The sequence below is a fragment of the Pecten maximus genome, chromosome 11 (genome assembly GCF_902652985.1).
Source record: "Pecten maximus chromosome 11, xPecMax1.1, whole genome shotgun sequence".
In the NCBI taxonomy this organism is placed as follows: Eukaryota; Metazoa; Mollusca; class Bivalvia; order Pectinida; family Pectinidae; genus Pecten; species Pecten maximus.
Genome location: NC_047025.1, coordinates 40,729,545 through 40,752,230, shown reverse-complemented (window position 1 = coordinate 40,752,230; position 22,686 = coordinate 40,729,545). Strand labels below are relative to the sequence as shown.

Genomic DNA, 22,686 nt, shown 5'->3' with positions numbered 1-22,686 from the left:
TCATTAGATTACTATATTACCTAGACATAAAGGTCATTAGATTACTATATTACCTAAACATAAAGGTCATTAGATTACTATATTACCTAAACATAAAGGTCATTAGATTACTATAATACCTAAACATGAAGGTCATTAGATTACTATATACCTAACATAAAGGTCATTAGATTACTATATTACATTAACATAAAGGTCATTAGATTACTATATTACCAGTCTGTCACTTCATACATGCAATACATCATTCACAGTGAATTACTGAGTATAGATCCATTAAAAACAATTTTTAAGACCTGCTACTTTAATGACATTGATACTGTTTCTAAATCTCCTTCCATTGGTAAATAAATCACAGTATCTTATACTGGGTCATATATATATCTTACACACACACAGACATCATAGTAACAAACCAAACACACAGACATCATAGTAACAAACCAAACACAGACATCATAGTAACAAACTAAACACACAGACATCGTAGTAACAAACCAAACACACAGACATCGTAGTAACAAACCAAACACAGACATCGTAGTAACAAACCAAACACACAGACATCGTAGTGAGAAACCAAACAGACATCGTAGTAACAAACCCAAACACACCAGACATCGTAAGTAACAAAACCAAACACACAGACATCGTGATAACAACACCAAACACAAACAGACATCGTAGTAACAAACCAAACACACAGACATCGTAGTAACAAACCAAACACACAGACATCGTAGTAACAAACAAAACACAGACATCGTAGTAACAAACCAAACACACAGACATCGTAGTAACAAACCAAACACAGACATGGTAATAACAAACCAAACACACAGACATCGTAGTAACAAACCAAACACACAGACATCGTAGTAACAAACCAAACACACAGACATCGTAGTAACAAACCAAACACACAGACATTGTAGTAACAAACCAAACACACAGACATCGCAGTAACAAACCAAACACACAGACATCGTAGTAACAATAAATTAAACCAAACACACAGACATCGTAGTAACAAACAAAACACAGACATCGTAGTAACAAACCAAACACATACACATCGTAGTAACAACCCAAACACACAGACATCGTAGTAACAAACCAAACACACAGACATTGCAACATCGTAGTAACAAACCAAACACAAACATCGTAGTAACAAACCAAACACACAGACATCGTAGTAACAAACCAAACACAGACATCGTAGTAACAAACCAAACACACAGACATCGTAGTAACAAACCAAACAGACATCGTAGTACAAACCAAACACACATACATCGTAGTAACAAACCAAACACGCAGACATCGTAGTAACAAACCAAACACACAGACATCGTAGTAACAAACCAAACACACAGACATCGTAGTAACAAACCAAACACACAGACATTGTAGTAACAAACCAAACACACAGACATCGTAGTAACAAACCAAACACACAGACATCGTAGTAACAAACCAAACACACAGACATCGTAGTAACAAACCAAACAGACATCGTAGTAACAAACCAAACACACAGACATCGCAGTAACAAACCAAACACCCAGACATCGTAGTAACAAACCAAACACACGGACATCGTAGTAACAAACCAAACACACAGACATCGTAGTAACAAACCAAACACACAGACATCGTAGTAACAAACCAAACACACAGACATCGTAGTAACAAACCAAACACACAGACATCGTAGTAACAAACCAAACACACGGACATCGTAGTAACAAACCAAACACACAGACATCGTAGTAACAAACACACAGACATTGTAGTAACAAACACACAGACATCGTAGTAACAAACCAAACACACAGACATCGTAGTAACAAACCAAACACACAGACATTGTAGTAACAAACCAAACACAGACATCGCAGTAACAAACCAAACACACGGACATCGTAGTAACAAACCAAACACACAGACATCGTAGTAACAAACCAAACACACAGACATCGTAGTAACAAACCAAACACACAGACATCATAGTAACAAACCAAACACACAGACATCGTAGTAACAAACCAAACACAGACAACATAGTAACAAACCAACCTTCACTAAACTGTTGAAGAGTAACTCCTGATCTCCCACCTTGAAATACCCCACAATGTGAACCAATTGTTTAGCACATGCATTTCTTATAGCAGACCAAACATCTGTTAATGCTGATTTGATCAGGTCCTGCAATAAAAAACACAAGAAATCTGACAATGTTTTCTGTTTTCAACTATGAACTATAATAAAAAATCATGTACATTGTAAATTGTTGATAAACTGTAGTTTGTACAACAAAATGTATACCAATAATTATGATATATCTGATCAATTTGTCTCATTTTACCCACTAATTTCAAAACAGTGGTTAGACATCACAACTTCTCTCAACACTCATCCCCAAGATAACTTAAAGTTCAATATAATATTTTACAGTAAACTTCCACTCAGTTCTAATGATAGCAACATTGTCTCCTTATCAATGTGCCTTGTTACCAAGGTGATATAACAGCTAAAAAACAGTTTACTAGAGGATCACCAAGGGTGATATAACAATAGGTTACTAGAGGATCACCAAGGGTGATATAACAATAGGTTACTAGAGGATCACCAAGGGTGATATAACAATAGGTTACTAGAGGATCACCAAGGGTGATATAACAATAGGTTACTAGAGGATCACCAAGGATGGTATAACAGCTAAACAATAGTGACTAGAAGATCACCAAGGATGGTATATACAGTTAAACAACAGGTTAATAGAGTATGGACATACCAGTGTACTACTGGCAAACTGACACTCCACCAGATCCTCTCTGTTCTCCTTCAGCCAATCCATTATATGGACAACAGTTCTGTTTCGTACTACTGGCATGTTTGCAACTGAAATTAACAGAATAATCATGATTTCTAAAATTATACAACCATACATAGGGATTTCTTTTATGTGAAATCCTTCAGGTATAGCGAAAAAGATCACGAGTCTTTGGTAAAAAGACTGAAGGTTATATTGGAAGATCAGTATTTGTTGGGTTTATCACCGTGTGAACAGCCAGTGTCATTTTGAGGTGGGGTTTCCTTGTGGTAGCTGGTGCCTAGCTCACTAAACAACGTAAGGGAAACCTGTCGTCTGCTATCCAGAGCAACTAGGATGAAGTATCTTGTCATAGGACACAACCATATCAGCACAGACAGTCGCTTTCTCAGCTTCCCCAGAAATACAAATTGCCACAGGTAGGTTGTATCAAACCATGCATCTCTGACCTTCACCTGAGCTTATCCAACCGACACTCTAACCAATTGAGCTATCGAAGCCCCTGGCAGGTGACATAACAAACTTTTTATGTTTGAAATAGTACACCCATCATCTTTTTTCTAAAACAAGAGGCCCATTGGCTTTATGGTCACATGAGTTATAAAATATTTCTGTTAATTTTGACCCTTTTTGGCCCTGCCAATCAACCATTGGGGATCAGTCAGGGCAAACATGTGCATACCATCAAACTGCCATCCTATATTGATATCGGTAATTCTAACCATGGTCGGAAATTCAACAAATGATAGTTAAAAATGTCCCCTGTGGACTGGTGGCCATATATAATTCACAATTTTGTTTGACTTTGGCCATGGGTGGTTGCTGCAAAATTTTGTTGAAATTGGTTTATTGATATATATATTTGAGAAGAAGTCAAAAATATCAAATGTTTACGGACAAAAGGAAACGGCCAACAAAAGGCAATTAGAACAGATCACCTGATGCTGAGTGACCTAAAATGTTGTTGGTGCACTTATAGGCGCAGGTATACACTTATTAGATTGAATATGGTGGTCTGTAATGTGTATTGTTATAAACTGACATCTCTAGACAGGAATATGGAAGATCTCTGTTAAGGCACTGTGTGTTGGCACTATCATTATGGTTAGATGGTAAGTTATATCTTATAGCTGAAATAACAATTGCTTGGCATGCGCACTGTCTTAGTTGTTAACCAGATCAAGGTATCTACTATACATGTGCAGATTATGAAGAATTTCAGACTTGTGCTAGACATCAGAACCTTTTAACAGACATGGAAATTTGATTGTTGTCTCTTCAATCGTTAAGTTTTTGCTGATTTGGCCACTTAAATTTTGACACAAATTAAGTTGTACAAATAAATTTCAATGAATCCTGATGCTAATCAAGCTTTTTGACATACCTTGTTTCAGTGTGTACTGGAAGGCCTCCGTCAGGGAGCTGTGAAGATCCTGCTGGGCATACCTGTGGAGGTACATTTTAATTAGCAATATAACGAGGAATGTATAATGTAATAACCTCAGTGGGCCAACACATAAACTTCTACTCAGAGCATTAATCTATTACAGACTTAGTGTATGATAAGTATACGTACAGTACACTATATACACTTCACTCAACAGTTTTATAGTGATTTTCCTAATTTGTTAAGGTTTCTGTAATGTACCATCACCATCTTTTTAGTACAATAAATTATTCCAGTTTGATATTAAAAAAAAAAAACATCTCAATAATTATTTCAACATAAAATCTTACTGACTATTTTGACACATACCATTTGAGAAATACATCCAACAGTTCAATGATGATAGCCTTGTGATGGCCGTCACTGGAGGCTAACACAGTCCCTGTACAGGACATCCGTCGAACTCGTCCACCGCCATCACTATTGGCCTCAGACCAACCAAACCGACGATCAAACACATAGCATGTAAATTTATTGAGTGCCTCTTGTGAACCACAAAATTCCAAGGGATCTGTAAAAATCTGACTACGCCCATTGATCGGGAGTATGACATCCTCCTCAATCAAATCATCTCTGGGAATCTGTATTGGAGAGGAATGCTTCAATGACAGTGATTGTAAGCTGGAATGAACTTTTTGCAGTAGCTCCAACTCTCCTTTAGCTGAAGTTGTAATCAACAGAGCATTGATCTGTTCTAAGGTATTTGTTGCCATGACAGCTGCACTAAAAATTGAAAAAAAAACCAAAGATTGAAGAAGGCAAGAGCATGTTATGTGAGCATTAATTGATATCCCTCAGCCTCTGATATACAAACCAAGTTCATTACACAAAACATCCACCATTTCAATCAATTGAAAGAAATGATAAAATAATCAAAAATTGCAAGTGACGAAATGTATGTGGTAAACAATATGTTGACAAAATGAAACAGTAAACTTTTTGACAATTATTTTAATGAATTTTCTATTAGAGTTATAAATATTCTTGGAGGAGAGCATATGACACATAATCGAGAGTGTGACACTTAAATATTTCAAGAAGTACAGTATAAATATACTTGCAACAAATTTGCTGGGTAATTCAGATAAAAGTGTTCACAATTTGCAATTGATTCTCAGTGTATGTGCAGCACAATATATGTACCTGATTTCAGTATGTTATATCCAAGGGGTATTGAAATACAAAATTTGGCAAGTTAAAGTTGTAGATATATAAGAGATATATTTCAGTACAGTATAATAAAGAAGAATATTTTAAAAACACAACAAATAGTAACTCTGCATCATTCACTAAAGAGATAATTGAGATGTATTAAGTGTAATGGTTCTGTTGTGCAATTAAATGTAATTAGTTAGGCTAATCAAAATGAAATAAAAACAAACCCATTAAAATGAACGTTTATTTGACATATGGATACATTGTGTACAGGTTCAACATACAACATAGGCTCTGTAAAACTTTAGTATAATACTGCAAAGGGAGCAAATGCTGTTCATCGTTGGGGAAACAGACATTATCCCCTGTCACTCATGTGTCTCGATCGCGATCTCATGTTCTATAGGGGAAATGGTCTGAAGGCTATTACAAAATTTTCAATTGAAAGAGAAAATGGACTTTTATGGACTTTTATGTAAATTTTGTCCGTGTGCGGAAAATGAAGTCGCCTTTTAGTGTGTGATTTTGCTCCCGTTCCGCCTGTAACACACAATAACACAATGGAACCTCCTCTCGGTGGCAGCAGTACAATGCACTACACTAGAGATCTTCAAGGCACATATACACAATGCAGCCCTTGATGATCTCAAACACACACCGTAAACACACCCTTATAATGTTTTTATCTTATAGTTTCCACTAAAAAAACTAAAAAAAAACTCTCACTGTACCCAAATCCCCGCACTTTTTTACTTCTTTTAAAAGCATCCAACGATCCTGTGACCGTAATCGTCATTTTTGACGGAGGTTCCATAATTAAAGAAGAAGAAGTAACTCTAATATAGTTCTACAGTATATGGGAAAACCCAAACGGCATAACCCCAACGACATAACAAATAATGGTTAGGCCTATATGGCATCGGATTTATATATGCAAACATGAAATTATTCAAAGTCAAGACATACATAATAACTGAATACGTGTGTCAAATTGAGAGTCAATGCATTCATATGATAATTTGACAGTTCATATATGCTGTCATCTCACCTGCAAAGCAATACCAATGCTTTCTAACTGCATGTCTTTAAAATTAAGAGCTATAAACGAAAAGGAACATTATCAAATATCAGTTTTGAACCTAATTACCTTAATCATAATACATATGCTCTCGTGATCGACAGCAGAACAAGTTATTCGGCAGCAGACGAGTCTTCGGCAAGAAAGAATGTTTGGTCGGCCATATTTGTTTACGATTACGCCACTTCCGGTTGAAAAATAATCGGATTAACTATTTCCTTAATCTTAATTATGAATTGATAGCGTTTGACCTTTGTAAGGTGTGTCTTAACGTGTCTTGTTTGGTAAATACGTGTTTTTGGCCAATGCTAGCCGAAATGAAAATATTTACGAAAATAAGGACAGTGTAACTATGAAACCGGTGCATTTCCGGATATATCCAAAATATGATATAATTATACAGTAGGCTATAGCTACATGTCGACACTGACCCTGTATGTTTCTGATATGAATAAATTCATTTTTAGTATGTGGTGCTGTATATATAATAAGAAGCATAAGTGTTCGTTTATATCAGAGACAAAAAAATCTATGCTGTAATGTAGATCTATTCTTAAATTTTAAAATAAAATGCCTAACGTTACGTACGTTATATCTGAAATCGTTTGTAAAGGATCGAAGGGCTCGGATTCCAAATCTTATATATATATTTATATATATATATATATATATATAAGAGCGCATGATTAATTGAATTTAAATCATTGCCCCCGCGCGAGATCCGCTAGGGATCGAACTCGGGACCTCCGGCTTATTACTTATCTTACGCTCAATCTATCGAGCTAAAGAGATCTCTCTAGCCTAGCGGTATATTGCGGCTAGTAATTACTAGGGTTACAATTAGTTAAATTTCATAACGAAGACACTATAATATACAACACTATTTCCAAATTGAATTAAACATTTCAAGATCTAAAATTTTTGATAAATATCCCTTTCATTAATAAAAATTCATCTATAAAGTAGTAAAGATATTCTCACAAGGGTTACGACAAGTATATGTACATAACAGGCGGATAAACTGTAAAATCTGACCCTAGCGAGGACATGCATAAAGGTAGATACAAATTTCACATTCAGATATTAAAAATTATTTACACAATCAAGAAAAAAGATATCCTGTGCGAGCCTAATAAGCGATTCCGTAAATAGCTGAATAAGAGGTTGCGTGTCAATAGTTCAAGGTACTGATTTATACATCCTGTGAATAACAGGCTTATGTTAAAATTTCACGGTATTTTTAAATCCCCCGAGTAAGAAGCTATACGTGTCAATATTCACGATACAGATATATAAATCCTGTGAATAACAGGCTTATGTTAAAATGTCACGGTATTTTTAAATCCCCCGAGTAAGAAGCTATACGTGTCAATATTCACGGTACGTATATATAAATCCTGTGAATAACAGGCTTATGTTAAAATGTCACGGTATTTTTAAATCCCCCGAGTAAGAATCTATACGTGTCAATATTCACGGTACTGGTATATAAATCCCGTGAATAAGAGGCTCTGTTTGTCAATATATCACAATTATCTGCGTGGCAATATTTCACGAGTATCTGAATAAGAGGCTGTATGTTAATATTTCACGGTATTCATATATATACCTAAATCCCCCGAATAAGAAGGTACGTGTCAATATTTCATGATGTCATAAATTAACTTTCAGGCTAACCACTTAATTATATAAAAATGCCTAGTTCAGAAGTTTCAAATATCATTCTCAATGATGTGACTTAATTAATCTTTGTTGTAGTTTTCCGTATTATGATGGAATTAAAACTGCGTATTTGCCAAACTATGGGGCAATAAATCAGTTTTGAAAGAAGAAATTATTTGAACATTCAAAATTTCCACGTTTGCCAAGCTAGGTTACATCCGATAATTTTTCAGAATGGCCAAACTTGGCACCCTTTTAAGATATTTTATACTGAAATGACAAAACTATATGGCTTAGACACGTATGCTTCAATACTGTATTAGTAGTACTGTATCTTTTCTAATCTTAAAAAAAAAAAAAAAAACAGAAGTAAAACTGTCTTACTGGAAAATTTGTATCACTGAAATAATTTCTAGAATATGATGTGACTGGATGTTAGTAGATATCTAGCATTCCGTCACGGAAATGTTGTTATGCAGTCCATGATACTATACACTATGGCGGTATTTAGAATCCGGAATCCGTTTCCGGTCCTCCATTAGACGGCGTTAAAAACATGGCGCATAAAGGAGCATCACAAGGTACAGATTAGATATGGGTTTATTGGTATATTACCAAGTTTTTTCACATTTACAAAGTGCAATTAGCGAGTATTTTTGTCTGTTTAATCATTTTCTCTATTTCGGTTTATTTCATCTTGTGTTGGGAAGAAAAAAAATCACCTTTTTTCCAGCCATCACTTCCTCATGGCAACCTCACGTCACGGAGACATTGAAATGCATGAATATTAATTCACCAGCATCCCTTTCATTAATCGGGGAATAACAGACTTTGATGTAAGGTACTGGCATGTTCTAAAAGATGCATTCAATATATGACCAAATAAAAGATGTCCCGTGACTGGCAATGGGAACATTAACCCGAGTTTCCTCTGGCCCTGGCACGAATGCTATGCTAGACCCCTCGACACCTGGCCTGGTCACCTCGGTACTGATGATTTCGGCCCTTGGACATCTCGGCACTTATGATTTCGGCACTTGAACATCTCGGCACTTTTTACAGACAAGCCGGTACTTAAGTAGCTGAATGAGATGTTTTGATTGCAATTGTTGAATGTGATATTTCTGAATACAAAACGTATACACCTTCTTGGATTTTGTTGTAATCGTATATGCAAATTGATATATCGTATATAAAACGTCTGAAAATCGTCAGAATTCCAGACGGTCACTTCGCCTCATCCCCCGTCCTTTTGCACGAAAAGTAAAACTACTTGCATGTTATTAAGGCGAAAATGGTAATGTAAGGCATTTTGGAGACTTCTGGTCGCTTATTGGAGAGTTATTTTTATCACGGGAACGAGAAATTGTGGTCGCTGGTCGCGTAAACAGAGGGTCGCTTAATAGAGTTAAAATATATAGCGAAAACGCTCGGGAGGAATTGAAATGGTCTCTTAGAACAGAGGGTCGCTAAATAGAGATGGTCGTTTGGACAGATTCGACTGTAATTAATATAATTGATAATTAAATAAATGGCTAATAGTCAAACTGATGATTAGATAAATCGCTAAGTACAATGGGACGTATATATGATAATAGTCAAACTTATAATTAAATAAATTGCTAAGTACAATGGGACGTATATATGATAATAGTCAAACTTATAATTAAATAAATTGCTAAGTACAACGGGAAGGATATGAATAATTATTTTAATATCAAATATTTTGTTAATGGAAACTAAATGATAATGAAATATGTATTAAAGGAATTTAGAATTTAACACGGTTATAATTTCAAGTTTAAAATATATAATTAAATGCTTAATTAATACAAGAATTTATATAACTTTGCAAGGTAATCCGATAAGTGTATATTATTAGTACACGTTCCATATACAATGTAATTCGACTAATTCATTTAAGTACTTACCAGAGTTGCAAACTCGGTGCTGCCAACGTGAACAGCTGTCTCATTGCAGTACCTCCTGTCGCGGTTGCACAATACGCGTGCAAGAAACACAGGTTTCCGAGGATTCGGCCATGGATATGGAAGTATTATCCATCGTTCATGATCTTAATTTATACCCCTATAATCTTTCATTTTACAATATCATCATTGATTGGTTGAAATGTCAATTCCATTTTAACCATACACCTGTAGAAACATTAGCAGCATTGTTTGATGAAGTTAAAATTTCCAACAGACTTCAAAAGTAATACTTTGCAGTATTTTACCAACAACATATAGGGCAGGGCTTCGTTTTGCTTAGTCACCTGTATATGATGACAGGATATGTATGTGAAAACAAAAAAAAATGTGTAATTATAATGCCCTACAAACACTTTGGGAGAAAAAGTTTACAATGTTTCATTTCGTACTCACATCTGTGCATGATAAATAAACACAAATTTCAAAAGAAATTAATACGCTAAAAAGTACCGAAAAGTGCTGAGGTGCCCCATGAAAAGTTTCGACGTGACCCTTGAAATGTGTTGAGGTGTCCCGAACCATAGGTGCCGAGATGTCCAAGCTTAAGTGCCATGCTATTTAGCTGAAATTTGCCTGAAATGATCCTGAGATGATCCCGACCAAGTGTTGTTATTTTTTCGGGCCAATCCGAAATCCAATATGGCCGTCATAGCCGCCATCTTGAAAAACACATTTTAAACTTATCAAGTTCCACCAGTGCTATTGAGCTGAAACTTGCCTGAAATGATCCTAAGATGATCCCAACCAAGTGTTGTTATTTTTTCGGGCCGATCCGAAATCAAAGATGACCGCCATAGCCACCATCTTGAAAAACACATTTTAAACTTCTTCTCAAGTTACACCAGTGCTATTGAGCTGAAAGTTGCCAGACATGATCCTGAGATGATCCTGACCAAGTGTTGTTATTTCTCGGGCCAATCCGAAATCCAAGATGGTCGTCATAGCCGCCATCTTGAAAAACTCATTTTAAACTCCTTCTCAAGTTCGAATTCCACCAGTGCTGTTGAACTGAACTTGCCAGAAATGATCCTGAGAAGATCTAGACCAAGGAGATGACGTCATGATTATTTTATTGATTCAGGAGCTCATTAATCTGCTGAGTCTTCTGTATGTGCTGATTTATTCGCAGTCACAGTTTAAGCCAAAGAAGGGAGAGCTGTAATTCTCTCATATCTCGCCATGTTGGATAGAGTTTGCCCATGTAAGATAGCTATGTAAGATAAATCTATCTTACATAGCATTTCACGCGCACGGATTAATCTGCGTTCAAGGGGGACAACTCTCACAACGTCGTTTGCTTGTGTTCTCATCCGACAGTCCTTATCGTCGGTGTCGGTTTTGAAACGTTTGACTTAACTATAAAAATACATACATTCTTAGATAAATATATATCATATCAGCAGTAAATCAATAGGGCTACACGGTTAAATGATTAGACATTTCATCTGAGCGAACATAACTCCGTTACTGTAACAAACAGTTAGACTACGCCTACAGGCCTGTTGTAACAGTTACAGTACAGTACAGACTGGCTTACCCGACAGATTTGTCATTTGTCATTAAAATCATGTAAACACACACAATCACCTGGCAATGAGAGGAAGTAAAATAAAAGCCATACATAAAAAAATATAAAAAAGAAAATGTCAAACGTCACAACCTATGAAATGGTTCCGTTTGCGTCAGCAGGGGGCCCTGGAATTTGTTTACTGTACTGTCAGTAACTGTTAGGCCTACTCAGTAACCTGTGTATTTGGAAGTTGGGAATTGGCTCTTAAATGAACGAACATTCGGTAAAAATGACACCCCTCGATGTTCATATAAAAATATTTATTTCAATTGTAACTCAGAGTCTGTATTTGTGTAGAGTAACCATGAAAACTAACTGCCATCCTAGCCTTTCAATATGACCATCGTTAGCCTATCGACTGACCTACCTTCGTCATTCCATCAAGACAACCGGTTAAACACATATAATCCTATGTCACAGAAAAGATCGAATACTCGTATAGAGTCACTGTTTGCAGGTTCACACACGAAGTTGCCAAAATCACAGTGAATTTAAAATTACCAGCCACGAAACATCGCCGCGTCATGGCGATCGAGATCGACATCACTTTCAATATCCTTGAACTATGAATGGAATTCCAATGACAGTCGTGACATCATGCAGTGACGTAGTATTTTATAAAAAAAAAATCTGACTTGACATTTAAAATTACAGTGTGTTCTGTGAAATGATCAAATATGTCGAGGTGCAAATCAAATTATATGTGAAGTTGGAAAACTCATTTCAGCATTGGCTTTCTGTATTGTTGATAGAACTTCTTTTTCTCAGATGTTGACAATTTGATCACGGCCACGTAAAAGTCGGTCAAGTTACGGTAATTTTTATCGGCGAATTGTTCATTCGTTCATCACTTAACCACAAAATGAATGAAATTTGTGTTCAAACATAGTTTGTCAAAATAGGGTATGATCTTTCAGAATATCACAAGTATATTTAGTAAAAACGTAAAATAAAGAAATTAAAAAATTGAAGAAAATGGATGACTGAGGGACACTTTCGCCAGAAATTCAGTAATGATATGAGAGAAAAAGACTCTTTCATTATGTGTGTATGTAGGATAGGGATATTCCACCCTCGGGATCACAAAATGTGGTAAAACCCTCGGCAAGCCTCGGGTTTCACCACATTTTGTGACCCCTCGGGTGGAATATCCCTATTCTACATACACACATATGAAAAAGTCTTATAATATATTAGTATACCTTATGCTCAATCTCTGTCATACAATGTACATGAGTGTGTGTCAAGTGTTACTATAACAAGTGTCAACAGCTGTCACTTGGGTTCTCTTCATGTTTTCCAAAAGGGTTTTTAGAAAAATATGCTAGACTAAGTCATATTTGATCTTTGACAGTGTCCCCATCTTCATAAGGTAGGGAAATCGATCACTAATTAAGGACATCAAATGACAAATAACCAACAAATGAGGGCATCAGAGGAAAAATAATCACAAAATTAAGGCATCAAATAACAATCACCAAATAAGGTCATCAAATGACAAATGACCAAATAAGGGCATAAAATGACAAATAATCAACAAATAAGGGCATCAAATGACAAATTACAAAATAAAGTCATCAAATGACAAATAATCAACAAATAAGGACATCAAATGACAATTAACCACCGAATAGAGGCATCAAATGATAAATTATCACCAAATAAAGGCATCAGATGAAAAATATATATAATCAACAAAGGCATCAAATGATTAATAATCACCAAAATAAGGACATCAAATTATAATAACAAATCAGGGCATAAAATGACAAATCACCAATTAAGGGCATCAAATGATAAATAATCACCAAATAAGGGTATCAAATGACAAATAATCACCAAATAAGGACATCAAATGACAAATCACCAAATAAGGGCATCAAATGACAAATCACCAAATAAGGACATCAAATGCCAAATCACCAAATAAGGGCATCAAATGATAAATAATCACCAAATAAGGACATCAAATGACAAATAATCACCAAATAGAGGCATCAAATGATAAATTATCACCAAATAAGGACATCAAATTATAATAACAAAATCAGGGCATAAAATGACAAATAATCGCCAAATAAGGACATAAAATGACAAATAATCACCAAATAAGGGCATCAAATGATAAATAATCACCAAATAAGGGCATCAAATGACAATTAACCACTGAATAGAGGCATCAAATGACAAATAATCACCAATTAAGGACATCAAATGACAATCACCAAATAAGGGCATCAAATGACAAATAATCAACAAATGAGGGCATCAGAGGAAACATAATCACAAAATAAGGGCATCAAATGGCAAATAATAACCAGATAAACCTGATGTTTATGATTAAGACTGAGATAACTTTGAACTTGTTCAAACAATGTTAGATAGTATCAAACACAGAAATTATGTATCATGTAATATTCATGTTGTAGACCTCCTTTATACAGTTGAAATAAGGTTACTTACGTAGAATTTCAAGGATGTATGGTTCCGTACATGGGTCTACATATGTATGGTACCTGTTGTTAGCTATGATTTCTCAACATGAAAAAGTTATCTGCAGTTAAGTTGTTCTATATGTAATTGAGTTTTCATTTGACCTTTTTGCAGGTGTTGTTATTCCAAGAAACTTTCGACTTCTAGAAGAGTTGGAAAACGGGGAAAAAGGTTCTGGCGATGGAACAGTATCATGGGGACTCTCATCTGAAAATGATGATACATTGTCGTCCTGGACCTGTACAATCATAGGACCCCCTAATGTAACACTATATTGCTATTATCATCAATTAGGATATTTATATATGCCTGTCAAATTTGACAGGACTATTATGGTATGGCGTTGTCTGCCTGTCTGGCATAAACCTTTGTTTGTCTGGAGATCTAGATCTCCTCCTACATTTTTAGCCCACCATCATCAGATGGATGGCTATTCAAATCGCCATGCGTCCGTGGTCCGTCCGTCCGTCCGTCTGTCTGTCACGTAACATATAGTTGTGCATCCCACATTTTTTTTCTTCAAAAATCCATTTTTCAAAATGGCTGCCAGTTTCTCATTGGTTGAGGCTTGTCCAGACAACTCCTCCTAAAGTACTACTCCGATTTTAAAGAAACTATTGAATGTTATGTAATCTTGTGATGTACAACATTTTGCTGGTAAATAAAAATGGACTTGTTAGTGACAATATACACTGAGGTTTGAAAAGTACTTACATGAAAAGGTTGGTTATTTATACAGAGTCAAATATTAGATATCTTCTTGATGATTGTGGGTAATATATATATAGCCACACGACCACACCCCTGCTGATCATGACCTGTCGGTATTCTAGTTTACTTTGAACATTTTTTGGAGCAAGAACGCTAAATTAGAAAATGTTTACAAAAATATATGGTACTGATATATATGATCATGATTTTAATTGAGTGGATGAAACTGTAGTTGGACAATGAGAGGCAGATCTGAATATGGGAAAACTATGAAATGAACCTTAATTAAGACTGAAGATATCCAGGTGAGCGATATCGATACAGGCCGAATATATATGGGTCTCTTGTTGGAGTCAGTCGGTGATAATGTATGGATCATGTATGTAGTAATTTTTCGAGTCGTGTAATAATGTATCCAAACATGATGTCATTCATATGGAGTCGGGAAATAATGTATGAATTATGTTGTTATTTTTGAGATCGTGTAGCAATATAACTGAACAAGTATAATATATGTATAGTTGGGAAATAATGTATGAATTATGTTGTTATTTTTGAGATCGTGTAGCAATATAACTGAACAAGTATAATATATGTAATTTGGGGAGGGGTGCACGTGGGGTGGCATTATGCATATATATACTTTATAATTTATTACACATTGTCAGATAAAAAAACCTTTTAATAACATTTGTTCTGTTTCAGACCCCATATGAATCAAAAATCTACACAGTACACATAACATGTGATTTAAATTATCCAAGATGTCCCCCTGTTGTAAAATTTAAAAGTAAAATACTTTTATCTGGTGTAAACATGGATGGAGAGGTGAGTATTCAACAGCTTTTGATTGTCAATTTCTAAAATATTGTAGCCATCCTAATCCCATTGTGTCAGGGATCTATGAGATCTAGCTATATATGCATGGTATATATATATAGATACTGTATTCAAGGATAAGATCTAGCTATATAGGGTATAGATATACTGTATTCAAGGATCTATGAGATCTAGCTATATAGGGTATAGATACTGTATTCAAGGATCTACGAGATCTAGCTATATATAGTATAGATACTGTATTCAAGGCTAAGATCTAGCTATATAGGGTATAAATACTGTATTCAAGCATCTCCAAGATCTAGCTATATAGGGTATAGATACTGTATTCAAGTACCAATGGGTAAAAGTCACTTTGGGGCAAATATGACATATAGACAACTTGGTGTGTCAAAGGATATAGAAATGGGTATAATGAGTGAAAGTGCCCTCATATCCCATTGGTAATTTGAAACTGCGAAGAATGATTGATGAAAAGGTCGAGAAGCTTAATATCCCATCTCTATGGCCCATGGCCAACAATACAAACTGTTTCACCATCTCCATTCTGTACAATGTTAAAGTGAAATCAGAAATTTGTGGGTGATGCAAACTACATATAATTAATGCTGCGTCTTATAATGGATTAATTGAAAAACATTTCCAAAATTTTCATCGCAATATGTTTCTGAATAGTTTTATTGCTCCAGGGGGGAAAGACACCATGCATGTGCATATCTGGCATTGCAATATTAAAGAGATGTTGACTAAAGGAAGTAAGAAACATAATCCTATGTCATTTTATTTGATGAATTCTAAAGCCAAAGAAACAGATTCCCACATCAATTCTGGGACAATGATAATAAAGAAATCAATGGTAATAAAAAAAAATCAATGGTAATATTCTTTTTATTTAAATCACATCAAAGATAAAAAAAAAAATATACATTTCCCTACAAGTTTTGACAAAAAATGCTGCTGGAAAATTGAGAAAAGGTTCCTGAAAAGTTGAATTTGGTATGAAAAATCTGTACAAACCATAAGGTCTTTGTGCACTGGAAACCCTGATACATGCATGTTTGTTCAGAAAGAATTGCTTATGAGCGCTCTGAATCCTGAACACACCTATGATTTATGGGTTTAATAGGATTAAAACATGTTTATTTCTCTTTCATTATATTAACTTACAGGTAAAAATGTATACATGTTATATTAATTACTTATTTCACAGGTGGATGTTAAGACATTATTTCCTTGGAAACCCGCTAGCACTATTCAATGCATACTGGTTGCATTGAGGAATCGAATGAAATTGAAAGAAAATTCAAGATGCAAGCAGCCAAACGACGGAGAATACTAAATCAGTAGGTACTACAAATCATATTGTTGTTATTACCACGTCTCTGATTGGCTATGTGTAGTGATAATCCAATACAGAGGTACAATGTGGTCAGATGGCCTACACTCTAATTCCTTCACCTTGGCATTTCGGGTTCAATTCCTCAATTGGACATGAAAAGATGTGATGGTTGCTTGCTTGACCAGGTAGGTTTTTTCTGGTACTCGCATAATTACCAAGTTCAAAATTGTTTAAACATACTACAAAATGGTGCCGTGTAAGAGTTCAGGGTAATCCGTGCAGTTAAATTATGGGGGGGGGGGGGGGGGTGTGTATGATGACAGTTGACTCGCAAATGTCTGTGTTATGTATAACATTGACTCGCAAATGTCTGTGTTATGTATAACATTGACTCACTTATGTCTCTGTTATGTATAACATTGACTCACATATGTCTCTGTTATGTATAACATTGACTCACATATGTCTCTGTTATATATAACATTGACTCACATATGTCTGTTATGTATAACATTTTAAGAATTCTTAATTGTAGTTGCTTCACCTAATAATATTGTAATATACAATCAGGATAATACTGAGTTTTTGTACCACACTATCGATATGTAATATGTGAATTAAACTTGTGTCCTTGTACAAGCCAATGAAATGATCTTATATACCGGTAAGCTGTGTTGAAGTGATTTCTTTTCGATACAAATCTTAGAAATGACACTGGTCTAAAAATGATAAATTTCCAGATTTAGCAGTACAGATTGATGCCAAAGTACATTTTGTATTTTATGAAATGTAAAAACGGGTACAATGTATTTAAATTGTGTGTGCTTTTTCTTGTCTAAATTAAGTTGGTACTGTAAGTAGAAACACAAAACTGCTATCTTACATTTAAACTAAGAAATCTTATGATGACAGTTCTAGTTAGGTATGTTTCTTAAAACTACCATGAAAACCAGTATAATTTCATCCGGGTAACATCTTGTTTGAATCAATGACGTATATTACACCTCCACAGGTTCGTATTCACATCATAGTATAAGTTCTAGGAGGGCCATCATGTCATACCGACATTTCCTAGTGTATATATATATATATACCTTATTTATATTACTTATTTAACATACTGTTACCAGATGAGATATCAGTGCCATTAGGCCTCTTGTTACAAATAGTCAATAAGTAACATCAGTGGTAACCGATGGATTATAAAAGAAGGACTTGGTATAACACTATACTTACGTGCTGTTGTTGCTTCTCTTTGCAGTATTGACTTCATTGACCCCCTAGTTTGTCCACCATTGGTATTTGGAACTTGAAAGGACTTACATACTTTTTTCTCACCGCCAGGAACAAGTTGGGACAGATTGGCGACAAGAAAATGAGAGACATCTTAAAATAAGCATGGGGTTATATAATTACCACATTTGTTGTTTTCACACATCAGGTCTCCAGTAGAAATGTAAACAATCCTTTTTGCAAAGCTCAGACTTTTTATCTCGGACTGATCATGTATATATGTTCATGTTACTTGAGTATCTTTTGTTTTGTCTTGTTTTGGAAGAAATGGGGACAAGAAGGCATTGCCAGTTTAGCAGGTAGTATAGACTGTATCATCACTTGTGCAAGCAAATCTTCCTGTTTTTTATCCCCCCCCCCCCCCCTCCTCCTCCCCCCAACTTTGACCTATAAAAAGTAGTATATACATTGTTTGCTGTGCATATTCAAAAGGGAGATTTTAAGAGATAACTTGGTTTTATTAGAAAACTTCATATTATTGTTTGTTTAATGTAATTAGGGTTTTCGAAATATCATTCCACTAGAAATGATATATGATAATTTAATGTGCCAGCTTCAATTTCTGTACCAATTTGAGCTGAATATAAATTAGATGTTAGTTCTATATCTGGTATGTGAGAACAGAGATTTGGTCAGAAAGAAAATTGAAATGCTTTACTGGAATACGGTTTCTTATCTTCCCTGTGCTCATATGAGTTATAAAAGTATGTAAAGATGAAGGTTGACAATTTTTTATTTTTAAGTTCCTGTATTTGTGAGCAGGTTGTCCAGTAAGTAACACTTATATCAGAGGAGGATTTTTTTTCTTTAAGAACATGACTAGCCTGGGATGGGACTCTGACTCACATATGTCTGTGTTATGTATAACATTGACTCGCAAATGTCTGTGTTATGTATAACATTGACTCGCAAATGTCTGTGTTATGTATAACATTGACTCACTTATGTCTCTGTTATGTATAACATTGACTCACATATGTCTCTGTTATATATAACATTGACTCACATATGTCTCTGTTATATATAACATTGACTCACATATGTCTGTTATGTATAACATTTTAAGAATTCTTAATTGTAGTTGCTTCACCTAATAATATTGTAATATACAATCAGGATAATACTGAGTTTTTGTACCACACTATCGATATGTAATATGTGAATTAAACTTGTGTCCTTGTACAAGCCAATGAAATGATCTTATATACCGGTAAGCTGTGTTGAAGTGATTTCTTTTCGATACAAATCTTAGAAATGACACTGGTCTAAAAATGATAAATTTCCAGATTTAGCAGTACAGATTGATGCCAAAGTACATTTTGTATTTTATGAAATGTAAAAACGGGTACAATGTATTTAAATTGTGTGTGCTTTTTCTTGTCTAAATTAAGTTGGTACTGTAAGTAGAAACGCAAAACTGCTATCTTACATTTAAACTAAGAAATCTTTGCTTATTTATCTCTTGTATCAGTATCTTCTAAAAATTTCTGTTTTCCTTAAACAATATTTAATGTTCTCAGTATACAGCAAAGATAATCTTTTTGTATCTTCAGCAAATAGAAAATATGGAAACAGATTATATGGTATGAGAATCTGTGTACCATTGGAGTCTTTTAAGAAGCTGTAATACTATTTCTTGAGATAGTTGAAAACATTGCACATTTGAATAAAACTGTTGTATGGAAAGTCTCTTGTTTGATATTATTATTTACATATTAGAAAGACTAAAGAATTATGACACAACATTATCCATTATTTACCCATAAGGACTGGAGGGATTGTGATATGACATTATCCATTATTTACCCATAAAGACTGGAGGGATTGTGGTATGACATTGTCCATTATTTACCCATAAAGACTGGAGTGATTGTGGTATGACATTATCCATTATTTACCCATAAAGACTGGAGTGATTGTGGTATGACATTGTCCATTATTTACCCATAAAGACTGGAGTGATTGTGGTATGGCATTGTCCATTATTTACCCATAAAGACTATAGGGATTGTGGTATGACATTGTCCATTATTTACCCTTAAAGACTAGAGGGATTGTGGTATGCCATTGTCCATTATTTACTAATAAAGACTAGAGGGATTGTGGTATGACATTGTCCATTATTTACCCATAAAGACTGGAGGGATTGTAGTATGACATTGTCCATTATTTACCCATAAAGACTATAGGGATTGTGGTATGACATTATCCATTATTTACCCATAAAGACTGGAGGGATTGTGGTATGACATTGTCCATTATTTACCCATAAAGACTGGAGGGATAGTGGTATGACATTGTCCATTATTTACCCATAAAGACTGGAGTGATTGTGGTATGACATTGTCTATAATTTACCAGTAGAAATAATACAGATCCACGTAATACCGATCCATGTAATACAGATCCATGTAATACCGATCCATGTTATACAGATCCATGTAATACAGATCCATGTTATACAAATCCATGTAATACTGGTCCATGTAATACAGATCCATGTAATACAGATCCATGTCATACAGATCCATGTTATACATATCTATGTAATACATCCATGTTATACAGATCCATGTAATACAGATCCATGTAATACAGATCCATGTAATACAGATCCATGTAATACAGATCCATGTTATACTGGTCCATGTAATACAGATCCATGTAATACAGATCCATATAATACAGATCCGTGGTATACAGATCCATGTAATACAGATCCATGTGATACAGATCCATGTAATACAGATCCATGTAATACAGATATATGTTATACACATCCATGTAATACCGATCCATGTAATACAGATCTATGTAATACAGATCCATGTAATACAGATCCATGTAATACAGATCCATGTAATACAGATCCATGTAATACAGATCAATGTAATAATACATATCCATGTTATACAGATCCATGTAATACAGATCCATGTAATATATCCATGTAATACAGATCTATGTTATACATCAATGTTATACAGATCCATGTAATACAGATCCATGTAATATATCCATGTAATACAGATCTATGTTATACATCAATGTTATACAGATCCATGTAATACAGATCCATGTGATACAGATCTATGTAATACAGATCCATGTAATACAGATCTATGTAATACAGATCCATGTAATACAGATCCATGTAATACATCCATGTAATACAGATCCGTGTTATACAGATCCATGTGATACAGATCCATGTGATACAGATCCATGTAATATAGATCTATGTGATACAGATCCATGTAATACAGATCTATGTAATACAGATCCATGTAATACACATCTATGTTATACAGATCCATGTAATACTGGTCCATGTAATACAGATCCATGTAATACAGATCCGTGTTATACAGATCCATGTTAAACAGATCCATGTGATACAGATCCATGTAATATAGATCTATGTTATACACATATATGTAATACAGATCCGTGTAATACAGATCCATGTAATACAGATTTATGTTATACAGATCCATGTAATACAGATCTATGTAATAAAGATCTATGCGATACAGATCCCAGATCCGTGTAATACAGATCCATGTAATACAGATCCGTGTAATACAGATCCATGTAATACAGATCCATGTTATACAGATCCATGTTATACAGATCCATGTAATACAGATCCACGTAATACAGATCAATATGATACAGATCCATGTAATACAGATCCATGTGATACAGATCCACGTAATACAGATCCGTGTAATACAGATCCATGTTATACAGATCCATGTAATACAGATCCATGTAATACAGATGCATGTAATACAGATCCGTGTAATACAGATCCATGTTATACCGATCCATGTAATACAGATCCATGTAATACAGATCCATGTTATACAGATCTATGTAATACAGATCCATGTTATACAGATCCATGTAATACAGATCCGTGTAATACAGATTCATTGCCTCTGCTTTATATGTTGTCAAAGAAGCAATAAGACTCGATACATTTCAGAAATGATTTAATAATTTAATTTCTTTTTGTAACTTATAAGTTTTTAAAGATTTTTCAAACACATACATATGATAGTAATAACAATATGTCTACAGATAATGGCAAAGGAAATATATATTATCATTTAAATTTATGAAAATTTCAATAATAAATATCATGAAAAGCAAATAATTTTGAATAAAAACAATCACTGGTTTACTGTTTAATAGAAGAGACAACATTTGGTATATAATTTAATAATTGTTAACATTTATCATAAAACAACAGTTGGTATACA

At 34.6% G+C, this 22,686-nt stretch overlaps 2 protein-coding genes across 3 annotated transcripts in view; one reads left to right on the top strand and one right to left on the bottom strand.

The window, feature by feature from the left end:
* LOC117338020 overlaps positions 1-6,681 on the bottom strand; it is a 44,124-nt gene extending 37,443 nt beyond the window's left edge. The window contains exons 1-5 of the mRNA XM_033899180.1: positions 6,589-6,681; positions 4,596-5,009; positions 4,224-4,285; positions 2,801-2,907; positions 2,083-2,211 (exon numbers count right to left, since the gene is read on the bottom strand). Coding sequence (XP_033755071.1) covers positions 2,083-2,211; positions 2,801-2,907; positions 4,224-4,285; positions 4,596-4,999 — 702 coding nt within the window. The 5' untranslated portion in view covers positions 5,000-5,009; positions 6,589-6,681. The remainder of the gene's footprint in view (positions 1-2,082; positions 2,212-2,800; positions 2,908-4,223; positions 4,286-4,595; positions 5,010-6,588) is intronic.
* A 2,019-nt stretch (positions 6,682-8,700) lies between these two features.
* Positions 8,701-20,104, top strand: LOC117337257 (ubiquitin-conjugating enzyme E2 variant 1-like). 2 transcript variants are annotated; one of them, XM_033898148.1, is made up of 5 exons: positions 8,701-8,762; positions 14,350-14,498; positions 15,652-15,774; positions 16,997-17,129; positions 18,387-20,104. In XM_033898148.1, the coding sequence occupies exons 1-4, from the start codon at positions 8,738-8,740 to the stop codon at positions 17,123-17,125; spliced, it is 426 nt and encodes a 141-aa protein (XP_033754039.1). In that variant the 5' UTR covers positions 8,701-8,737; the 3' UTR covers positions 17,126-17,129; positions 18,387-20,104. The 2 variants fall into 2 exon arrangements, with proteins under 2 accessions (XP_033754039.1, XP_033754040.1); XM_033898149.1 differs by having other exon boundaries at positions 16,997-17,133.
* The last annotated feature ends 2,582 nt before the right edge of the window (positions 20,105-22,686 follow it).